Genomic DNA, 25,256 nt, shown 5'->3' with positions numbered 1-25,256 from the left:
AATTGAAAGAAGGTAATATAGGAAATCTTTGTGAACTTATAGTGGAGGAAAAAAACTTTTAAACCAAAATCCAAATGACATAAACTATGAAGCAAAACTTGGTGGACTTAATTCACTGAAGGACATCAGAGATAAAGTTAACAGACCATAGAAGAGAGTTACCATATCTAAAACTGACAAGTAACCCTCTTGATACAATATACAAAAGAAACAAAGAAAAACCACAAACAACAAAAACTCTCTTGCTAACCCAAAAGGTAAAGCTTTAAACCGATAGATAACTGGTCAAATTATATGAATTAGTGATTCATGGAAGGGATTTCCTATATGGCTGATGAATATATGGAGAGATTCTCACACTTCGAAAGTCAGAAAAATGCTCATTAAAACAGCCCTGAGACATCATTCATGTTCATTAGGAAAGTAGATGATAGTAAAAGTTGGAAAGCATATGGGGAGGTAGATTCTGTTGGGAGTGTACACTAGTATACTAGAAAACTCTCTGGCTGTATTAAAATTGGGTAGTACCCAGTGATTCTAGTTTTGGAAATATGTCCCAGAGAAGTTCTTGCCCAGGACTATAAGGAGACAAGCATAAGGATGTTCATCATTGCATTGTGGCAAAAGGAGTTTGGAGGCAACCTGGATGCCCATCATCAGAGTAATGGTTCTATCACATGTAAGCATGCATTATGGAACACTTTGCAGAAATGAGAAGCAAATGAACTAGATATCCATAGAGCAACATAAATAGATCCCTGAAGAAGTGTTTAAAAAAGTAAGCAATAGGGGTGCCTGGGTGGCTCAGTCATTAAGCGTCTGCCTTCGGGTCAGGGCATGATCCCAGAGTCCTGGGATAGAGCCCCGCATCAGGCTCCCTGCTCTGCTGGGAGCCTGCTTCTTCCTCTCCCACTCCCCTTGCTTGTGTTCCCTCTCTCGCTGGCTGTCTCTCTCTCTCTGTCAAATAAATAAAATCTTTAAAAAAAAAAAAAAAGGAAGCAATAGGGGTGCCTGGGTGGCTCAGTCTGTTAAGTGTCTGATTCTTGGTTTCAGCTCAGGTCATGATGTCAGGGTCATGAGATTGAGCCTGGAGTTGGGCTCTGCACTCAGCACAGAGCCTGCATAGGTTTCTCTCTCCCTCCCCCTCAATGGCCCCCACCCCTGCTCTCACTCTCAAATAAATAAATCTTTTAAAAAGTAAGCAATATTGTGATTTATGGCACAATAAAATTTACATATAAATTTAAAATACAAATTTTACAAGGTACATACATTTTAGGAACAAATCAAACACGTAAGTGTTTTGTGGAATCAGTGATTATGGGAGAATATAGAAGGCTTTGTAAAGACTGAGGAAAAAATGTATAAAGGAATATAAAATAAAATACAGAGGAGCATGATTAACTAAAGCCTAAGTTTAAAGGGGAACAAATAAAAATACATATAAAAATCATAGAGAGCAATATAGGGCATATGCCAATGAAGGAGCTCTGGAAAAAAATGTAGTTTTAATAGACAGGACTATCATAAATGTAAGTATAAAGGAAAATTAACTTCTGACTCCATAAAAACAACACACATGGATTGGAGGAAAAAAATTAATGCACTTAAAAGAAAAAAAATGGTTAAAGTTTAGTTAGATCAGACATTTTACAAAATAAAGTTTTATATCTAGCTAAAGAAAGTCAGGCATAAAATGGTTGGTCAGTAATGGAGAATGAAAGGAAGTCCCTAGGGTCAGTGAGAGGTAGTACTCATCCAACAGATTCCAAGTCTTGTGGTCCCATTGGAAAGTGTCCTTAATGTAGAGATAGAAGAATCTGGAATTCCTATTAGCCTGATTCCACTAAGTATACTATTCACAGAAATAACTCTCTTGATTTGGTTCAGTGTTTCCCTTCTGATGAGAATGAAAAGGTGGGCATCCAGGTCACTTGTGTAGAAAGAATGGACTGAGCAGAGGAGTTAAGTGGCTTGCTCTCCATCAGCCATTCTGTTTCTCATTGTAAAGCATAGTACTCTGCTTCATAATAGGATCTGTGAGTGAGTGTGAATCAACCCCTGTGAATGAGATCCAGCCTCTTCTTGTTTTAACCAATCAGTTTTGAGTCTGTGAGGCAAAAGAACAGAATGTGGACCTTGATAAAACCACACCATGCCACAGAACACCACACCATAGCACTCCCCCACGGTAGTGAGGTCTGTTGGTAGGAAACCAAGCTTCCCTTGGAAGCCTCAATCATTATGCATGTTTTATTCAAACTACAAAAGAAAGTACAAACAGACTTCAAAGAAGAGGAGATTATCTGAGAAAGAGCCAGGATAAGATTTTATATCTTGTCAATTGACTTTGGCCTTGATGAGCTGAGGGGGAAAGTCTTATGTAACAGGATGAAGCAAAATTTGTCAGTGGGGCTTCTAGGCAAGAAAACAGTGTATAGGGGTGCAGTAGTCAGAAAAAGACGAAAAAAAAAAAAAGGAAGATTTGCCATTTTGTGAGATATATTAAATGTATCATTAAGGAGTTCAAATTTATTCTCCAGGCACTTGGGAACCTTTGGAATTTTGTCCAGGGGATATTAAGGATGAAGACACAGAAAAAAATTTAACATAGAGGCGTTCTTCAGGATCTTGTACTTTTCTCACTACTGTGAGAACTGTGACCTGTGGAACTGTGACCTGTAGCTTGGTAGATCTGTAATCACTGTTTTTCAGGGCAATCATTGATTGGCTCCTCCTCCAGCTTGTAGTGAACCTGACTCAAAATTAATCTTCTTTTGGAATTAGAAACATAATAGTTCATTTTAGGTCAAATTGGTATCATAAAGTTTTATTTCCCTTGGCAAAGACACAATCCTCCCATTTCCTCTGGGTTCTTAGCTTGGTCCTGTAATAGTCTGTGAAAATTAAAGTGTATCTAGCTTCACTTTGAGGTGAGACCAATACTCTGTTGGGTCTTTCACATTTAGGTCTTAACTGATTGCTTTAGTTATTAAACTAACCAAAGTAATAACAACTGGCTCATTCTGCCTGTGTTTTTCAGTTTTCTTTTTCATTTCTGAGTATGAAGGGCACTTCAATAGATACCCAGAGGAAAAGTAAAACATCCCAGTTAATAAATTAAAAGATTGTTTCCCTGGGGGTCATAGGAACCCAACCCTTCTCCCCTAGAAAATTTCCCTTCCAGAAGAAATGTTTATTAAGGTATTACTCACTGGGTGAAAAAGGACACATTCATTTTGTCTTCACTTTACCCTTAGTTGTCCCAGGATATGTTGGACATTGTAAGCAATGATAGTCAAATGTACATGAGCTGAAAAAAGTCTTGGCTGCATCTCTTATAAGCTCTGTGACATTATGCTAATTTCTAGCTTCCTTCAGCAGCTGTGTGCTCACTTATATATTGGGCAGCATGTTCTGAGTTTAACTGTGATCACATATAATAAGTTTATGGTATAGAGTAGGAACTTAAGACACATTTGATTCTTCCTTGGGTTATAATTAGTTGCAATTAAAAGACAGTGAGACTCAAAATTGCATCCTGAGGACACCCAATTCACATGCTAGGTAGGTGAGGGCTACACTACTTTTCAGATTGTAGGTTTCTTTGTCTTTAAAGTTACCAATAGCTTCTTCATAGATTTAATTAAAGAATCCAATGATATGATACAATGAAAGCACTTTGCAAGCTGAATGTAATATCCAAATGCTCATTCACTAATTCATTCAACATATATTTAGCAGTAGCCTTGTGTGTGGTAGGCATTGTAACTAGGGTTGGTGGTGACAGCATGGTGGTGAGCAAATGAAGTCATTATAACATCTATTTTTCTTAAAACCAAAGGATAGTTCTTTATAAAAATATTTCAGTGTTTGTTAAACAACTTAATTTTTTCCTTTATGATTTTACAATTTTGAAGCTTCAAAGGAATTGTCCTATGCTACTGCCTTTTCATTTTAGAAACAAGGAAAATGATGAGAGAAGGTACATGACTTAATTAGTGTTCTATACCTAATTAACAATGATATGAAGCAAGCATTGTCTGGTTATAAAGCTCACATTCTGAAACACTGTATTATTTCAGACAGGGAAATGTGTTCTATGTTAATCTTATGTTATTCTTATTGTTTTTAGTGATAATTGGAGAGAGTCTACCTTAAGTAAACTTGGAATCCAAGTGGAATGACAGACATATCGAGAATATGACAACCGCAGATTTAATCCACAAGTTGAATTTCTGCTACAAATTAAAGCACTTAGTACAATGTAGGAATAGATGGAATAGATGCTCAGATTTTTTTTCTGAGACATCACTGTTAGCTAAGATTAATCCAAGTCAGTAGTAATCAAAACAAGACAGAGTTAAGGGGCCTGTGGTGGATTTTTGCTCCCATGGAGTTTATTCTCAAGTCAAAGCTCACTCTAGAACTCAGGGGCATTAGGATAAAGAGGTATTGATTACAGTGATCCTGATCCAAGGAGCTTTCAGAAAGGGTTAATGGAAGATGTGCTGTACATTTATTTATGTTTACAGAGTTAGATATAGGAATCATATTTTTGTCTTAATTACTTTGAATTAAACAATTATTTTGAAATACAGGTGATATAATATCTCAACTATTTAAAATTTTTTTAAAAAATATGGTAGACATAGTAACTATGGAAATTGGTCAAATAATTGGATTGCAATTCCACATGTTTGGGACAGAGAATTAATTTTTTGAGCACATTAGAGGTCCAATAATAATGTTCAAAATGCTTGGCCCCAATGCACCTGTTCGGCAATACTGTCTTTAAGAACACCAAATGAAGGAATCTAATGTTCTCATTCTGTCTGCTGTGGGGAGGGAAGGAAAGGCAGAATAAATGTTTTTGAAGAGGCAGGTATGGCAAAAGAACACTGAATTTTATTTGAAAGTGCTTAGATTTGAAACCCAAAGATTTGGAACCTCCTTTTTTCCCCTTCTTTAAATAAGGTAAATTCCTACCTAAGAGCTTTGTTGTGAAAATTACTCAGCAAAGGTCTAAAATGTAATGCAAAGCCTTATGACACTAAGTGATGAAAGCATGAAAGATGGAAAAATTAGATATATCCAGTTAAAGCATATAAAATTGATATCTTGCCCATAATTTGAAAAAATATTTACAAGAGAAGAAAATGAAATATAATGTCATTTATGTACCTTTGAGCTTGAGGAATGGTTTCCTTTCCTTGATTTGAATTCAGTCTTCTTCCTTAACAGCCTCTTTGCTTCATAGCCTCAATTAGTGCTCTCTAGTTTATGTAATAGTTTTCAGGATAAAGTGAGGGGATATTAGTGAGATTTAGATAGCAAGCAGAATGCTTGTAATTATTTTCTTCAAGTTTCAATTTACTAGCTGTTTATTCCTTTGATAAAACTGATAGATGAGTCTATTTAAAATATTCTCACTCTCAGGCCCAGTTTCTAGTTCAATATCAGAAAAAAAAATATGTAAGGTGACCCATAGATTCTGAAGGCCTTTGTGGTTATCTAAGTGGGTCTCTACATTTTGAGCTCTTGGAACATCCTCCAAAAGACCAGCCGTTAGCCCAGTAAAGCAGTTTAAATTCTTTTTGGGGCAAGCCATGGAAGGATCCCATATTTGCAACAAACTAATGTTAGGAATGTAAACATGGAGGATTAAACACTTTCCAAAACTCCAGGGAAAATGTAGTTGGATCCAATTATATCATATAATTGGTATATTTTTGTTGTCATGCAACTCAAATAAGAAATGTATATCACCATCTACATTACCACAGTATTTGATGATTTTAAGACTCAAACAGAAAACTAGTCCTTAATAAGTATTGTTTTTTCTTTTCTGATATTATCTGAAAACTTCCCATGATTAATATTATAAAGTGCCTTCATTTGTATAGTATTTTCAAATATCTAATGTGCTTCCCAGGATAGTACCATGAAGTAGAATGTTGCATCCCCACTCAGCAGTGAGTGAAGGAAATTAAAGTTAGAAGAATGTAAACAATTTAAACTGATAGTTAAAGGTCAATAAAATACTAAAAATGAGCTTTATTTCCTATCTAGATTCAAGTTAGACTTGAAGCATGTGAAACAGAATGTAACCTTTTATTAAAAACAATTCCTCTTTGACTTTAATAACTAAGGTTTACATTTTAACTCAATTTTTGTCCCAGAAATGAATTTTCCTTTCTCTATATTTTTCTGTGAAAGCTTTTTTAGACAAACCCATTCTTTCAAGTTGGTAATTTCTCCATAACCTTCTACGTATTTCTTTTTCAGTTCAGTCTAAATGCTGTAAATTATGCTGTTCAGGCATCTGACATTTACTGCCAGATAATGATAATACCAACTGAGTGGGGGGAGGGGCATTTCCCCTGCACTTTCCATGTATTTTATTTATCTAATCCTTATTATATTCTTATACATACTATAATTTTCATCTTCATGATTGAGTAACTGAGGAACAAGAAGATGTTAATCATTGACTATGATATTTGTATGCAACAAGTTTCCCCAAAGGGATTGAGAACTACTTAAGACAGAAAACTTTTCTATTTTACTTTTCTGTATCACAACACCATCTCAAGATGTACCTTCAGCATGGTGGATGTTCAGAATATACATTTGTAGGTAGATGGGCAATTTTGCCATGTACATTTAGTTCCTCAAATGCCGCTCTATATTTTGTACAGTATGAAAGTATGTCACTTTAATATCAGAGTGGCATTTTTCATTGAAGAACCACTGAAGAAAAAGGTTCCTGAAAGGAGGCAAAACTGAGTCCTCTTTCTCTAATCTCTGTGTCCCTTCAGCCTTAAAAACTTGAAATCTGTATGTTTTATGTGCTATTTACATTTTTTATTGACATATAATTGACATATAATGTTGTCTAGGCTTAAGATGTACACTGAGTTGATTTCATACAGTTTTATGCTATACTTTGAATACTACCATAATGCTAGCTAACACCTCCATCACAGCACACGATTGTCTTTTTGTGTGTGGTGAGAACATTTAAAATCTAGTCTCTTAGGGCGCCTGGGTGGCTCAGTCGGTTAAGCATCCAATTCTTGGTTTCAGCTCAGGTCATGATCTCGCGGTTGGGGAATCAAGCCCCATTTTGGGCTCTGCACTCAGTGCGGGGTCTGCTTTAGATTCTGTCCCTCTCCCTCCCACTCATTCCCTCTCTCTCTCAAATAAATAAATAAAATCTTAAAAAGAAAAGATCAAGTCTCTTGGCAACTTTTAAATATATAATACGGTATTGTTAACTACGATCAAAATGCTGTGCATTAGATACCAGAACTTATTCATCTTCTAACTGCAAGTGTGAACCCCTTGACCAACATTTTGCTGGTTCCCCCGACCTACAGCTGCTGGTTACCATCATTTCTGTTTCTATGAGTTTGGCCTAGGTGATTTCATGCAGTATCTGTCTTTCTGTGTCTGACATATCTCACTTACCATAATGCCCCTAAGGTCTATCCATGTTGTCCCAAATGGAAGGATTTCCTACTTTTTTATGGCTGAGTAATATTCAATTCTACGTATGTACCATATCTTCTTTGTCCATTTATTGGTTTGATAGACATTTCAGTTGTTTCCATATCTTGGCTGCTGTGAATAATGCTATAATGAGCATTGGAGTGCAGGTATCTTTTTGATATGTTGTTTTTATTTCCTTTGGACATATATATCCAGAAGTGGAATAGCTGGAGCATATGGTAGTTCTTTATTTGAGGAAAGTCCATATTGTTTTTCTGGTGGCTGAAGCAATTTACATTCCCACCAATGGTGCACAAAGTTTCCTTTTGTTCCACATCCTCACCAGTATTTGTTATCTCATCTTTTTGAAGGTAGCCATTCTAATAGGTATGAGCTGATATCTCACCGTGATTATGATTTGAATTTCCCTGGTGATTAATGATATTGAGCATCTTTTCACATTCCTATGGGCCACCTGTATGTCTTCTTTGGAAAAATGTCTATTCAGTTCTGCTGCCCACTTTAAAATCAGAATTTTTTTTTTTTGTTATTGAGTTGTATGATTTCTTTGTATATTTTGGATATTAACTTCTTATCTGATATATATATTTCAAATGTATTTTCTCACATTGCACAGTTTGCCTTTTCATTTTGTTGATTATTTCTTTTGCTCTGCAGAAGCTTTTTAGGTTGATGTAATCCCACTTGTTGATTTTTATTTTTGTTGCTTGTGCTTTTGGTGTCATGTCCAAGAAATAGTTGGACCATGTCAATAGACCAATGTCAAGGAACTTTTCCCCTGTGTTGTCTTCTAGGAGTTTTATGATTTCATTGGTCTTTTCTATTGGTTCTTAAAATTTTTTTCTGGTCTCTAATTTTTTTCCTCTCTGATCTTTGTTATTTTCTTCCTACTGCTAACTCTGGGCTTATTTTCTTCTTCTTTTTCTAGTTTCTTGGGATGTAAAGTTAGGTTATTTGAGATTTTTCTTTTTTAAATTTTTTATATATGTATGTATTTATTTGAGAGGAGTACAAGCAGTGGGGGAGAGGCAAAGGACGAGGGAGAGAGAGAATCTTAAGCAGACTCCCATTCTCAGCATGGAGCCTGATGAGGGGCTTGATCTTATGACCCTGAGATCATGATCTGAGCCAAAATCAAGAGTTGGACACTCAACCAAATGAGCCACCCAGGTGCCCCCCCTTTTTTCTTAATATATGCATTTATCACTATAAACTTCCTTCTAATAACTGTTTTTAGCATCCCATAAATTTTGGTGTGTGAGGTTTTCCATTTTCATTTGTCTAAAGATGTATTTTTAAAAATTTTTTCTTTGACCCCTTTATTGCTCATGAATGTGTTGTCCAGTTTCCACATGTGTAAATTGTCTAGCTTTCCTCTTGTTGATTTCTAGTTTCATACCATTGTGCTCAGAAAAGATACTTGGTATGACTTCAGTCCTCTTAAATATGCTTAAACTTGTTTTGTGTCCTCTCATATGCTCTATCCTGGAGAATATTCTGTGTGCACTTGAGAAGAATATGTATTCTATTGCTCTTAGATGCAGTGTTCTATATATGTTTGTTAGGTCCATTTGGTCGAAAGTATGACTCAAATCCAATGTATCCTTATTGATTTCCTATTTGGATGATCTATCCATTGCTGAAAGTGGAGTATTGAAACCCCTTATTATTGTGTTATTGTTTATTTCTCCCTTTAGATCTATTAGTATTTAAATAATATATTTAGGTACTCTGATGTTAGGTGCATGTATATTTACAATTATTAAATTTGCTTGATGAGTTGACCTTTTAAAAATTTTTTTATTTTATTTGAATTAAACTAATTAATATATAGGGTATTATTAGATTCAGAGGTAGAATTTGGTGATTCATCAGTTGTATATAACACCCAGTGCTCATTACATCATGTGCCCTCCTTAATGCCCATCACCCAGTTACCCTATCCCCCCCACACCCCTCCCCTCCAGCAACCCTCATTTGTTTCCTATGGTTAAGAGTCTCTTATGGTTTGTCTTCCTCTCTGATTTCATCGTATTTTATTTTGCCCTCCCTTCTCCTATGAGCCTCTGTTTTGTTTCTTAAATTCCACATATGAGCAGAAGCATATGATAATTGTCTTTCTGACTGACTTATTTCACTTAGCATGATACTTTCTAGTTCTACCACGTCATTGCAAATGTTAAGATTTCATTTTTAATGGCTGTGTAATATTCCATTGTATGTATACACCACATCTTCTTTATCCAGTCATCTGTTGATGGACATCTGGGCTCTTTCCATAGTTTGGATATTGTGGACATTGCTGCTGTAAACATTGGGGTACAGGTACCCCTTTGGATTGCTACATTTGTATTTTTTGGGTAAATACCTAGTAGTGCAATTGCTGGGTTGTAGAGTAGCTCTATTTTTAACTTTTTGAGGAAACTCCGTACTGTTTTCCAGAGTGGCTGTACAGCTGTATTCTCACTACCAGTGTAAGAGGGTTCGCCTTTCTCCGCATCCTCACCAACATTTGTTGCTTCCTGATCTGTTAATTTTAGCCATTCTGACTCATGTGAGGTGATACCTCGTTGTGGTTTTGATTTGTATTTCCTTAATGCCAAGAGATGTTGAGCATTTTTTCATGTGTCTGTTGGTCATTTGTATGTCTTCTTTGGAGAAATGTCTGTTCATGTCTTCTGCCCATTTCTTATCTTTATAATTGTTGTTTTGAATTCTAGTTCTGACGTCTCACTTATATCCACATTGATTAAATCCCTGGCAGTGAATACTGCCTCTTGTTCTCTCTTTTGGGGTGAGTTCTTCCATCTTGTCATTAATTCCAGAGCAGAATATAGGAGAGAGAGAACAAAATACAAAAATAGCACACCACCACCACCAGCGAAATATACACTAAACAAATCAGAAGAGTTCAGAAACTAAAAAAGAAAAAAGAAAATAAAATCAAACAGAAGGTGAACAGAACAGAACAATAAACTAGATCCTGGTGTGTTTTGGTCTGTTTGTTAAAAGAAACTAGATCACGGGATGCCTGGGTGGCTCTGTCAGTTAAGCGTCTACCTTCAGCTCAGGTTATGATCCCAGACTCTGGTTTGGAGTCTCCAAACTTTACAGAGTGCTGTGGTGTGCACCCTTGCAGCTATTCCCAGCAAAAGGAAGGAGGTCTTGTCGTGGCTCTGACTTTTGCTGGGCCCCTGCTCAGAGACTGGTCGCCAGACCGTGCAGCTGTTCATGGTTTATGGCAACATCCTGCAGAAAGCCCACGCCTGGGCTCGCTGTTTACAGCTGGCTTCCGTGGTCCCATGCTTGGGAATTCTGCCGTACTCAGGCACTCCCATTCTTTTTGTGACCCCCGGGGATCTTGAGACCACACTGTCCCACTTAGGATTCCGCCCTGCTTCGCCACCTGAGCACCTTTCAAGTAGGGACATCACCCACCAGAGCAGACTTCTAAAAGTTCAAATTTTGTGCTCCAATGTTTATATTACTTTATGGTACCCGACTTATGAGGCTCCCACCCCTCACTGTTTATCTTCCGATATATTGCCTCGGATTCACTTTTCCACACCTCCTACCTTGCAAAAAGTGATCACCTTTCTATTTGTAGAATTGCAGTAGTTCTTTTCTTAGATCCCCAGTTGAGTTTGCGGGTGTTCAGAATGATTTGATAGCTATCTAGCTGAATTCCAGGGACCAGACAAAATTAGGGTCTCCTACTCCTCTGCCATCTTACCTCTCTCCAAGTGAGGTGACCTTTTTATCATTGCATAATGACCTTCTTTGTCTCCCATGACAGGTTTTGTCTGTTATGTCTGATGTAAGTATAGCTACCCCCACTCTCTTTTGGTTTACACTTGCATGGAATATCTTTTTCCATCCTTCACTTTAAACCTAGGTATGTCATTAAAGCTGATATTAGTCTCTTATAGACACAGCATAGTTGGGTCTTGTTTTTTAATCCATCCAGCCACTCTGTGCCTTTTGTTTGGAGAATTCAATCCATTTATGTTTTAGGTACTTTTTAATATGTACAAATTTACTAATGCCATCTTATTAATTGCTTTATGGCTTTTTAATAGTTCCACTGTTCCTTTTTTTCTCTCTTGATGCCTACCTTTGTGGATTGGTGATTTTCTTTGATGGTATGTTCTGATTTTCTTCTCTTTATCTGTTGTTAATCTACTACAGGTTTTTGCTTTGTGGTCACCACGCAGCTTACATAAAACACCTTATACGTGTAACAATCTATTTTACACTGATAGCAACTTAACTTCAATTGCATACAAAAACTGTACTAGTTTACTCCCTCCCTTTTATGTTTTTAATGTGACGATTTATCTCTATTTATATTTTGTATTCATAACAAATTATAATAGCTACAGTTATTTTTAATATAAACTCTTTTCCTTTAACCTCTATACTGTAGTTTAGTGCTGAACACACCATCCTGTTACAGAATTAGAGACTTATGAATCTATGTATTTATCTTAACTTGTGTATTGTATATTTTTTATATGTTTTCACATTACTAATTAGTGTTCTTTCATTTTGGCTTGAAGAACTCCTTTCAGCATTTCTTGTAAGGTGGGTCTAGTGGTGATGAACTACATCAGCTTTTATTTGTCTAGGAAAGTCTTTATTTCTCCTTCATTTCTGAAGGATAACTTTACCAAAACTCAATGTTAATATCTACAATATAGGTCAATAGATTTTGCTAAAACACTTTACTTCATTAATATGTTATCTACCTATCAGAATTCATGCCCCAAACTATCCATTCTAGACTTTTTTTTTTTTTTTTACTCTTGTGGCCTTAAATATGAATTCAGCTTTGTCCTGTGGGTTTATTTATTTGTATTTTTATCTGTATTTCTTTTAATTCCAAAAAGTTTGGCACTGGCATCCTGCATGAAATTAACTTAATCCAAAAGAATGCATATAAGCAAACAAGTTAAATGATTAACTCACGGAAAATATCTGTTTTATTTCATTTATCTAGGTGATTTTTCAACTCTAGCATTTCATTTTGATAATTATCATTTGAATTACTAATTTCTTACATTGAATTAACTCTACTTTGGTAAGCATATTTTGAACTAAAACACTCACATTTCATAAAGCTAGTTTTGTGAATATTTGCCCCTATTTCCAAAAGTTACATGAGTAGGAGAATGTCATTTCATTTTTGAGCTGAGTTCAAGCACAATTTATTCCCAGCACCACTTTTAATTGGGTCTGTGGGACACTGTCCCTAACACACCAAGAAGTTTGTCCATTCCATAGATCTCTCATTCCAACTTTAAATTGCTTTGGGAATTGGGGAACAGTTACAACAACTGTTGCATAATAAATACTTACTCTTCCACATCTGTGGAATCTGGCATTGTTTGTTGAACCTGACCTTAATTCAGAATGCTGACATAAATGCTAAGAAGAAACTAACTGGGTCTTCTAGGATATGGTATATCAGTATACAGGTGAGCCTTGAATACCATGACACTGTACCTTTTCAATCTATAGTTAAAGCTGTTATTAATATGAATTTGTAATGTTAATAAGCTGGTACAATACAGACACCATTTCATTATCATCAAAATACAGCTGTGAATCATTATTATTGTTAGTATTTCATCATCATTCATATAATGCCTGTTAATCCTTAAAGCAATTTCCTGATGCTATCTCATTTCCTGACAATATCCTTGCAAGGAAAGTAGAGCAGGTATTTTTATCACTATTTTACAAATGAGAAGACTGAGGCTATAAATTAGGAGCATAGAACCTCAAACAAAAGACGTTTATTTTAGTCTGAGGCAGTTTTCCCCCATGTTAAACCCATGTCATATGTATATTCTAAGGAGTATTAGGTGATCCTCTATTTTTACAGTGCATAAACTGTTAATTTTCTGTATAAGATGGCAGCTTGCTAGTGATGCCTGAAAGATACTTTTAAAAAATTAAAACCTGCTACAAATTAAATATGACATATTGAAGTTTTCCCGGTCATTAAGCCACAAATACTACATAGGGTAATTGCTTAAGAGTTTAGAAAGTCAGCCTTTGTGTATTCAGTCAATCCGCCCATCTATTATATGCAGCCACTGTGTTAAGCTTAGGTGTTAGAGGGAAGAGCCAGACAAGCTCCTTCTCCTGTGTCTTTTGTTATCTCACAATATAACAAGATAACCAGTTTAAAGAGAGCTGGGAGCAGAAGTAGGAAGACAAGTCTGGCTCAAGAAGGGTTTGACTTAGTGAGGGGTTTCCTGCCTAAGAGGGAAAGACTGGGAGCTGTTGGCAGGGAGAAGCAGGTTAGGTGGCCTCAGATGTGTTGTCTGGAAGTTGTCTGGAACAGAAAGCCAACAGGCTTTCCAGGCCTGGACCTTTGGGTCCTACCTGGAACGTCTCCATGTAGCCTAGTAAGTCAGTGTCTTCCTGTGCTCTTCTTTTTGCAGTAGTGACTGGGTTGATTAGAGTGCTCATGTCCCTTATCCAGTGCATCGTCTGACCAATTTCTGATCTGAGGAGAATTTGATTTATTATAAGAAGTAGTGTAGAATAATTGTAGAATAATTACCCCTTCCCTCGGGCACTGTTGAATGAATATACTCAATTTGTTTTTGTGACCCCAATATTTCTACAGTTCTTACCGAGTATTCCCTTTTGTTGATAATTTCTATACAATTTTAATGATACCAGTTGGACATACTAGTAAAATAAAGATAATGGGCTTTGGCTCTTTCCTCTTCTCATTATTTCAACTGAACCAATTTCAAGGCACATAGGATCATGAAACAAGAGTTGACTACATAAATGGAATGAAGATCTTTCTTCTTCCCTACCTCTCTCCTCCCCTCCACTTTAAAGGAAGTTCTGGACTTAACCTGAAAAAATTAAAAATTAACAATCTCTTTGTGGCTATTTTTTCAACTCTAAAATTGAGATCTTTATTTTTTTTTAATTTTTAGAAATATTTTATTTATTTATTTGACAGAGAGCGTGTGCGTATAAGCAGGGGGAGTGGCAAGCAGAGGGAGAGGGATTGTGGGACTCCATCCTAGGACCAGGAGATAATGACCTGAGCTGAAGGCAGACACTTAACCAACTGAGCCACCTAAGCACCTTAAAACTGAGATTTTTATATTCCCTTGTCTTTCTCTTCAGAGTTGAAATATTTCTATTATGTATTCTTAACTAAAATTTTCCTGTACTGAGAATCCTTTTGTCAAGTTGGACTTCTGGCTCCAAGTAATACCTGTTCTATGGTAATTTTCCCAACTACTCTCCCATGACAAACGAAGTGGTAGAGTGGGAGAAGAATGGCTTTGCTGAAATTCTCAAAACTACTAACCCACAGGAAGCCTAAATTTGTGACTTTGCCCAATGTCAAATCTGGTGGTGATTTTGGAAAGATCAGTTTTTACATCTGGTCAGTAATTAGTGACAACCCCGTTAATCTACATACCTTAATTCCTTGTGTTACATTTCTAATAAAAACTCTCATAAAATCATGGTATGATGGCAATTTTTGGAGAGTACTAATATCACAGGGTCTAAGCCCTCAACCCATGCTCTGTGCTTTGTAATGATGGACCCCTTCCTTACGAAAAGAAATGTCAAATTCTCTGCCCAACTTTAGAGACTCTCTGTGTACCTAGTGTGCTTTCCTTTTCAGATGTGCTTGCCACCATCCCTCCACAGAAATTCCCTTGCCCAAAAAGGATGTGCTGTGTTTACTCCTAACTTTGGCTCAACTTCTCACTTTTGGGCTACACCACTTCTCTTTTCTTTTCTTCCAAACCTGTCTGATTTTTCCCATGTTTCCAGATCTGGCCCAATTCTGAAACACTTCCTAAGTTCTCCCTCGCCTGACTTATTTCTCCTAAACTTCTTCCTTCTGGGAAAATTGATAATTTTTCATTCAAACTTCATAATGTAATTGTATTTATGATGTGTTTTCATGTACTTTTTCTATATCCCTAACTGAATTGTGAGCTTTGTAATGGCAGACACTTTACATTATTCTTTAGTTTATCCTTACTGTGCTTGGAATATGACTAGGTTTAAGGTAGGCTGTCTGTAATATTCTAAAACTATTGTAGTAGTCTGGCACAAGTTTAAACTGCTTTTTAAAAAAATGTGTCTTTTAATAATATTTTTTCTTAAGAGTCTATAACAACATGATATGAATTTGGAGCTTTCTGTAAAACACAAAAGTATACTTATTTTCCAGATTGGCATGCCAATCCATAATAAGGCAAAAGAAAATCAGTTTAGATCAGAAAAATCTGGATACTTTGTCAATTCAGTATAGATTAAACCCTTGCTACTCAAGTGCTTTCAAGACCTTCTCGTAAGTACTACCTGCTTATGAGAAATGGAGAATCTCAGGAGCTGCCCTGAACTCTAAAACAGAATCTAAAGTTTTTCAAGATACCCAGATGATTCATATGTATATGAAAACCAGTGAAGCTATAACCTAGATATATATGTACTTTTAAGAATCTCTATGTCCAACTGTGGGGCTTGAACTCATGACCCTGAGATCAAAAGTCACATATTCTACCTACTGAACTACCAGGCACCCCTATGAACTAGACTGGATCTGAGCCTTGAGCTCCACTTTATTACTTACTGTCTGGTTAACCTTGGACAAGCTCCATCTTTTATATTTGGGGAAAAAATGGGGCTAATATAAAGAATGATTATATTTTGTAAAGTATAAAATGATGCATATACACACACATATATATATTGTATATATATATAATATATATATATAAAACACTTAAACCTTATTACTATTTTCTTAGGTTGACTTAAACAAGTCAAGGTACACTGTGAAGCTACAGAATAAAATAAGTTAGAGACTATGTAATGTTCTCCAAAGATTGTAACATTCATGCAGAGCTGATCTATGCAGTGGTCTTGTCCTAGAACAGTCACATAAGCTACTAAGAGGGGGCTGGAATATGAGATCAACAACTAACTATATTTAAACAGACATTAAATTTTATTTTATGCTATCCAATATATTATTATTAAATGTCTATAAAATATACAATTTACTGACTAACATAAGGAATATAGTGTCAGGCATAGAAAGAGATATATAGCAAGTTGCTGTGAAATCATGACCATGATGTCATGGCTGAATCCCATTTCTGGTCCTTGCTGAGTAGACTTTGCCATCTCCACTGCTTGCTTTCTCGGACAGAGGAAGTCAGGCTCATAGTTGGTAATTAGTCAGGAGTTTTAGAAACCTTAACACAAGAACATGTTAACAGCAGGAAAGGTTACTTCTCTATGTTTGTCTGATCATAGGTAGAGCTTCGCATATTAGCAGTGGGCATCAGCACTTCCATCATTCCCAATTTCACTGCTTCCTAGTCACACACATTGTTGAAGATGACTGGATGTCAGAGCTTCAAGCAAACACTCCTTATAACACCATCTAAAAAAATGAATTGTTCAGGTAATTTGTAACATTTGTTTCTTGGCAGTGAATATATTTTGTATTAGAGCTTCACTTGGCATCCTAAAAGCAGATGACATGGATAAAATTAATCAGACATTTGCATCGGAATTTATTCTTCTGGGACTCTCTGGTTACCCCAAATTTGAGATCATTTACTTCGTTCTAATTCTAGTAATGTATCTAGTGATTCTAATTGGCAACGGTATTCTGATCATAGCAAGCATCTTTGATTCCCGTCTTCACACCCCCATGTACTTCTTCTTGGGCAACCTCTCTGTCCTGGACATCTGCTATACCTCCTCCTCTGTTCCCTCAACTTTGGTGAGCTTAATTTCAAAGAAAAGGAACATTTCCTTCTCTGGATGCGCAGTGCAGATGTTCTTTGGGTTTGCAATGGGGTCAACAGAATGTTTCCTCCTTGGCATGATGGCTTTTGATCGCTATGTAGCCATCTGTAACCCTCTGAGGTACCCTGTCATCATGAGCAAGGTGGTGTATGTACCGATGGCTTCTGTGTCATGGCTCTCTGGTGGAATCAACTCAATTGTGCAAACATCTCTTGCCATGCGATTGCCTTTCTGTGGGAATAATGTTATCAATCATTTCACATGTGAAATATTAGCTGTTCTTAAGCTAGCTTGTGCTGACATATCCCTCAATATTATCACCATGGTCATATCGAATATGACATTCCTGGTTCTTCCACTGCTGGTCATTTTTTTCTCCTATATGTTCATCCTCTACACCATCTTGAGAATGAACTCAGCCACAGGGAGACGCAAAGCCTTTTCCACCTGCTCAGCACACCTGACTGTGGTGATCATATTTTATGGTACCATCTTCTTCATGTATGCTAAGCCTAAGACTCAAGAATTGCCTGGGGAAGACAAGTTTCAAACTTCAGAGAAGCTCATTTCCCTCTTTTATGGGGTAGTGACCCCCATGCTAAATCCTATAATCTATAGCTTGAGAAATAAGGATGTAAAAGCTGCTGTAAAATATCTTCTGAACCAAAAACCTATTCGGTAAGTATTTCCTATACAGAAAATGCAGGTCTTTGTGTAATAGGCCTGAAGATGGACTCCTTGGTCAATTAGTAAAAACCTTCTTTGGAGAAACTATGATTAAGGAGAGATATTTTTATTCTTCCCCTTCCCTAGTCCTGTTCAGCTAGAATTACTGACAATTGTAGTTCACTTTCAACTCAGTTTCCAAAATGTCCTGATCTAGAGCTTACAAGCATGGTGAATTCCATTAGAATCTCATCCTTGGTGATATCTGAAACGAGCGTTTCTGGTGTCCTGTGTGGAAACATAATAGTAAACATTCACACACAGCTTTGGAAATAAGCAAGAGTACAGAATCTGCCATTTACAAACTACCTCAATGACATTGGATAGACTATTCTTTGTAAGCTATAGTTACCTTACTTTTAATAAGGAAATAAAACCGGTTTCAGTGTCATTTAAAGTTTCAATTAATAGGAGAATGAATCTAGAATAGCGCTACTTCACAGTGTCCTAGAATTTCAGAATTGAAGCTAAGACTCCAGATTGAGGACTAAAAGTTACTGCTGAGCACCTCTTTTACCATAAGCTAATAATTAGGAGAGCTAAAATCTCCTCCTAAAAGTCACTCTGTTAATATAAATCGTACCGTCTTTGCCTTTCCCCCTATACCTATATAAAAGAGAAGCTCGGGCCGAGGGAAGAAGTAATCAAGGGAGTTTTCTACCTTATGGGGTGTGCACAGTGGGTGGTGGGAGACATTTCTCTATAGTCCCTGTGGAAGAATGGAAAATTGTTTTTTCCAACTCAAGTGGGAGAAAGGCTGCAAAAGAGCTCTTTAAGGTTTGGGTTCCTACAAAGAGAGCCTGGCTTCTGGCTTGATGAGTGGAGGCCTGCAGAGTTCTCGAGGCTGCAGGCTGGCAGAGGAGCTAGTCTAGAAGGGGGAGGAAAGTGAGTATTCTCTACCAAATAAAACAGAAACATTTCAAACCTGCCTGAGGTGTTCTTACAGGCTCGAAGGAGTGGTAAAAACAATGGCTGTGAAAATAAAATCAGTTCTTACATTTTCCAATGTGTTGAAACTCTTCAGTAAGTCTATTATGGTTTTTTTCTTTTTCTATTCATTCCTTGTCTAGAAGGTCATTGCCGAGGGCAGGGTATCTTTGGGCCACACCATCTATCTTTTCTGTCATCTCTTAGCCCACTGTGATAGCTGGACTTTGACTTTATTTCCTACTTAATATTCCTCTTGTTTTGTTTTGGAGCCATGATGTAACTCTGTATCTCCTACTTAGAGTCTTCATTCTTTGCCCGTCCACTCCTCGGGTTGACCTAAGTTTCTACCTAAATGATCTGGTCACTGAATTCTGCTGTTCTGTCCCACTAGGAATGAAGTGTTGTGTCACTGCAGAAAACCTCCAGCTGCTGCTCTCTCTTCTGGGTTGGATCACATCAGTGTTGCTTTTGGTTCTATTCAGAAAGGCATACCCTAGACCCTGTGGGTAATGGCTGTTGAATTTCTGGCACTTCTCCCCTCTTCCCTCCCCACTAGAAGCCCTGAATTTGTATCTGACCCTTGTTTAATTCTCTTTAATTTTTGGTATGTGACAACAAGGTTTTAGGCATGTAAAAATGTTATTTATATTGTTTAAACCAACTCCTTAGCACCTTAATTTTTAATTGTTTCCTGCATAATATCGAGAATGTTAGCATCTTATCATCAGGCTTATATCAAATTGAACCATTCACCTGATATAATATTCCATAGGTACATAAAAATGGGTTAAATAGGGCTTTGATATAAATAAGAATGATCATGTCTATCAGTCATCAGAAAGATTCAATGATAAAGTTGCCCTCCCGGGAAAATCAGAAAATTTCCAAGAGATTAAGTGTATTATTTTCTGATTAATAAATATTTTTTAAATTAAAAAATTATTTTAAAATGTTTAAAGGGATGCCTGCGTGGCTCTGTTGGTTAAGCATCGGACTCTTGATTTCAGCTCAGGTTGTGATCTCAGGGTTGTGACATTGAGCCCCAAGTTAGGCTCTGTGCTCAGTGGGGAGTCTGCTTCTCTCCTTCTTCCTCTCCTTCCCCCTCTACTCCCTCCCCATGTTTGATTGCTCGCATGCTCGCACATGCACACATGTGCTCGCTCTCTCTCTCTAAAATGAATAAATCTTTAAAAAAATATGTAAAAAATGTTGTCTTTATAACCATCTCCTAAAGATATCATTTTCAATATTTGTCCTAGTCATTAGGAGTCATACATTTATCATGTTTTTACTTTGATACTTTTATGCACTATGAACAGTTAAGGTTAAAGTTTGTTTTTGTTTTGTTTTTTGATGTACAATACCTATGGTTTCAAAGGATAAATTTTTAAAAAAAAATTTCTGGGTAATCTTTTTTCTTTTTTATGTTATATTAGTCACCATACAGTACATCATTAGTTTTTGATGTAGTGTTCCATGATTCATTATTTGCGTGTAACACCCAGTGCTCATTACTACAGGTGCCCTCCTTAATACCCATCACCGGGCTAATCCATCCCCCCATCCCCCTCTCCTCTGAAACTCTTAGATTGTTTCCCTGGAGTCCATAGTCTCTCATGGTTCCTCTCCCCCTCTGATTTCCCCCCTTCAGTATTCCCTTCTTTCTCCTGATGTCCTCCATGCTATTCTTTATGTTCCACATATGAATGAAACCATCTGATAATTGTCTTTCTCTGCTTGACTTATTTCACATAGCATAATCCCCTTCAAAGGATAAATTTTAAGAGGTAGAGTTCAAAGGGCAGATGATGTGGACTTTTTCCAATTTCTAGCTAAATTACTCTCAGAAAGATATTACCCACCCTAAATACCATTATAAGAGTTTCCCCCAATATGTTTACAGCTCTGTTTATATATACACTTACACATACATATTTATATCTTTATTTATCTATATATACATATATTTGTATTTTTTCTTTAAAACATATTTTTGGAAATTTCATTTTCAAATATTTAACAGAAGAGTGAGTAATTTAATAAAATCCCTTGTACCAATCATACAACTTAAATTATTACACATGGTCAGCCTTCTTTCATCATTATCTATCTTCTTCCTCAGAGTATTTTGTAGCAAATCCTGGCCATAATTACATAATTTTATCTATGTATATATTTATAAATATAAAGACTTTATAAATATAGAGAATCCATCTCCTGGGGGGCATAAACCATGAACAATGCCTTCTGCAGTTAAACAATAGAACAGCGCTGATGAGGACTATGAACCATGAAAAGGGCACATGAGCTACGTAAAAGACATTATTTCTCAGGCCAGTGGGTTGTTGCCGTGCGATAATGCAGGCTGTGTATTAACTGATTTTCTAAATTTCAAGAGAGGGCAGATTTTAAAATTAAACATTGCAGCACTTACCCAGAATCAGGTATTTTGAAGAATACATTAGGCTTCAGAGTGTATACTCATGTATGGCTAACACCTTCCCATAAAGGTATAGGATATGGTCCTGCAGGAGGAAGGCATTTCAGGCCAAAAAGGAGAGTTCTGAAACTTCAGTTGTACCTCCCAGGCCAATGTTGTGCAACTGTCTCTTAGAACATTTCAGTTAGTGTTGGTTTATATATACAACATGTTTCCATTAGCTTCTTATTGAGTACGTATTTTGTACTCCAAAGGTTGATTTCCCCATGATACTATAATACAGGTAGTAGTAACCACCAAATATACTTTAGAAAATGCCAAAGATCTTCCCATTGGCTCAACAATCACTTTCCCTTCTTTTCACTTTTTGTTTCTTATTATTCAGTTTATCATCCTTGGGGTAGGATGTTAGGTTCAGCTAGAGGATGAACAATACTACCAGCAGCAATTTAAATATGGCCAATGATTCCCATTTTTCTAGTCTGCTATAGAGAGTGGGGTTGGATAAATATAAGCATATAGGTTTGTCTCATTGACCAGGTAAGAGAGAGGCAAAAACCATTAATAAGGATTATCCAATGGGAAAAAAGATAGTCTCTTCAACAATGTTGGGAAAACTGGACAGCAACATGCAAAACAATGAAACTGAGCCACTTTCTTACACCATACACAAAAATAAATTCAAAATGGATGAAAGACCTAAATGTGAGACCTGAAACTATAAAAATCCTAGAGGACAAAACACACAGTAACCTGTTTGACATCAGTTGTAGCAACTTCTTTGTAGATATGTCTTCTGAGGCAAGGGAAACAAAAGCAAAAATAAACTGTGGGACTTCATCAAAATAAAAAGCTCTTGCACAGCAAAAGAAATAATCAACAAAACTAAAAGGTAACCTGTGGAATGGTAGAAGATATTTGCAAATGACATATCTGGTAAAGGGTCAGTATCCAAAATATATAAAGAACTTATAAAACTTAATACCCCAAAAAACAAAGAATCTAACTAAAAATTTGGCAGAAGACATGAATAGACAATTTTCCAAGGACGACGTACAGATGGCCAATAGACACATAAAAGATGCTCAACATTACTCCTCACCAGGGAAATGCAGATCAAAACTACAAAGAGATATCACCTCATACCTGTCAGAATGGCTAAAATCAGCAATACAACAAACAGCAGGTTTCGAGGAGGATGTGGAGAAAGGAGAACCCTCTTGCACTGTTGGTGGGAATGCAAACTGGTGCAGCCACTGTGGAAAGCAATATGGAGGTTCCTCATAAAAATAGAACTGTCCTGCAATCCAGCTATTGCACTACTAGTTATTTACCCATTAATCCCATTTTTTAAAAAAAGATGAAAGAAGGAATGATCTATATTATCTTTCTTTTAGGAATGTGGGCAGTAATATTTAGATGTATTGTCATGTGTCATGTTCAAAAATTGAACTCAAAAATGCCATCCATGTCACAGGAATACAGGGTCAACCAAAGAAAAAGAAAATTTCTTAGAAATATAGAAGTTTCTCTGAGTGCCTGTATCATTCCCACTATTTTCTCCATATCTCCCTCCCCAGATATCTCAACAATATAGTCAGTGATGGTCTTCTTTTAATCCTACATATATTAAGTGTTAACACACATTCATTCAGTCCTGAAAACGATCCTTTTAGTCTCTCATCACCCCCCAATATTCTAAGCAGGGATTTCAATTGTCTATTCCAATTTTCTTTAGTCCACATCTTGTGGTTGAGAATGTATATGATGTTTAATGCTTTGTAACTCATTGAATTTCACTTTTGATAACCAACATTCAAATTAAAATAATACTCTTACTCTAGGCCTTAAATAGTGGCAGGAGTTTTTGCTTCATTTGCCAGGTTATGCAAATCAAATCCAGAATGAGTGTCTCTCTCCGTCAAGACCTGTTATTTACCCAGAAACAAGGGTAATGGGCCAATGTAATCCACTTGCCAGATATGCCTCCTCCTGGATCCTTTTAGAAGGTAGCCCGTAACCACTTTTAGTCCCAGATTTCTCTGCTTACAAGCCTAACAATTGTTAGGTACATTTCCAGATCCTGAGGGAGATAGTAGAATGCATATTTCTTGCACACATTGTTGCATTGCTTGAAACCTTTATGTATTCACATCTCATGTCCCCAGGGGGCCACTTTCCAAAAAGAGAATAAAGACTCCCATTTGTTGTATCTAGTCCTTTTATGAATTCATGTGGAAAATGTAGTGATAGACATAGGTATGCCCCACTTTGAAAATCCTTCTTCAATCCATAGAGTGCCCTATAACAAACCACCCTATGTAGAAGTCTTTTATCTTCCAGTCATATAAGGCCTATATTTTCAGACTATATTGCTAGTCCATTAGCTACTGTCTGAAAATCAGTAAAAATTCATACCATATCATTATTGTTATTGTCTGATTCCTCTAATGAATGAGGAAGACTGTCTTTATTTCTTCCTAATTATATAGTAACAATGACTTTGTAATGTTGGAATATTACTTCATCACTTTTACTCCAGTTTCCTTGTTTATAGAGGGGGAAATCTTACTATGATTTTTACAGAGATTTCCAGCTCTAAACTTCTATGATCTGATAATATAAAAGCAATCTGGACATATTTCCATTTGAATTTCCATGTACATATGCTATGGTTTGTGGTGTGAGTGGGTGCATGTGCGTGTTTGTGTCTGTGTGCATGCATAAATACCAATCTTTCTTTCTTAATAAATTTTTATTTCTCAGAATGCAAATATTTTATTTAAAACATTATAGTTAGGTTCTATGATGTAGTTTTTATGGCATGTAACATGATAACATATGTTACAAATTGTGAAATGATTACCACAGTCAAGTTAATTTATATATCTATCACCTCACAATGTTACCTTTCTGTGTGGTGAAAACACTTAAGATCTACTCTCTTAACAAATTTCAAGTATACAATTGAGTGTTATTAACTATAATTGCCATCCTGTACGTTAGATCTCCAGAATTTATTCATCTTATAGTTGAAAGTGTATACCCTTTGACCATTATCTTTCCATTTCTCCCATTACCCAAAACCCTGGCAACCACGATTCTACTCCCTGGTCCTATCAGTTTTTTATTGTTATTTTTAAAAAGATTCCACATGTAAGTGAGATAATGCAGTATTTGTTTTTCTGTGTCTGATTTATTTTACTTAGCATATTATCTTCCAGTTTCATCCATATTGTCACAAATGGCAAGATTTCCTTCTTTTTTATGGCTGCATAATATTCCATTGTGTGTCTGTTCGTACATCAACAGACACTTAGATTATTTCCGTTTCTTTCCCATTGTAAATAATGCTGCAATGAACATGGGAGTGCAGATATCTCTTTGAGATACTGATTTCATTTCTTTTGTATGTATATCCAGAAGTGAGGTTGCTGAATCATAAGGTATTTTTAATTTTCTGAGGAACATGCATATTGTTTACTATAATGGCTGTATCAATTTACATTCCTACCAACAGTGTTCAAGAGTTCCCTTTACTCCATACCCTCACCAACACTTGTTATCATTTGTTTTTTGATAATAGCCATCCTAATAGATATGAGGAGCTATCTCATTGTGGTTTTGATTTGGATTTCCTTGATAATTAGTGATATTGAGCACCTTTCCTGTACCTGTTGGCCATTTTAATGTCTTCCTTGGAATAATAGTGGCTATTCTATTCAGTTCCTTTGCTCCCTCCCCCCCTTTTTTTGCTATAGAGTTGTATGAGTTTCTTCTTACATGTTTTGAATATTAACCCCTTATCAGATATATAGCTCGC

General features: G+C 36.3%; 1 protein-coding gene across 1 annotated transcript; it reads left to right on the top strand.

The window, feature by feature from the left end:
- The first annotated feature begins 16,593 nt into the window (after positions 1 to 16,593).
- Positions 16,594 to 18,113, top strand: LOC103678541 (olfactory receptor 13C3). Its single transcript, XM_008707904.2, has one exon. It carries the CDS (start codon positions 17,066 to 17,068, stop codon positions 18,017 to 18,019), a length of 954 nt encoding a protein of 317 aa, XP_008706126.1. The 5' UTR covers positions 16,594 to 17,065; the 3' UTR covers positions 18,020 to 18,113.
- The last annotated feature ends 7,143 nt before the right edge of the window (positions 18,114 to 25,256 follow it).

This window comes from Ursus maritimus, unplaced genomic scaffold (genome assembly GCF_017311325.1).
Source record: "Ursus maritimus isolate PB19 unplaced genomic scaffold, ASM1731132v1 scaffold_17, whole genome shotgun sequence".
Lineage (NCBI taxonomy): Eukaryota > Metazoa > Chordata > Mammalia > Carnivora > Ursidae > Ursus > Ursus maritimus.
Note: the sequence above shows the minus strand (reverse complement) of the source record. Positions and strands in the feature narration are given on the sequence as shown.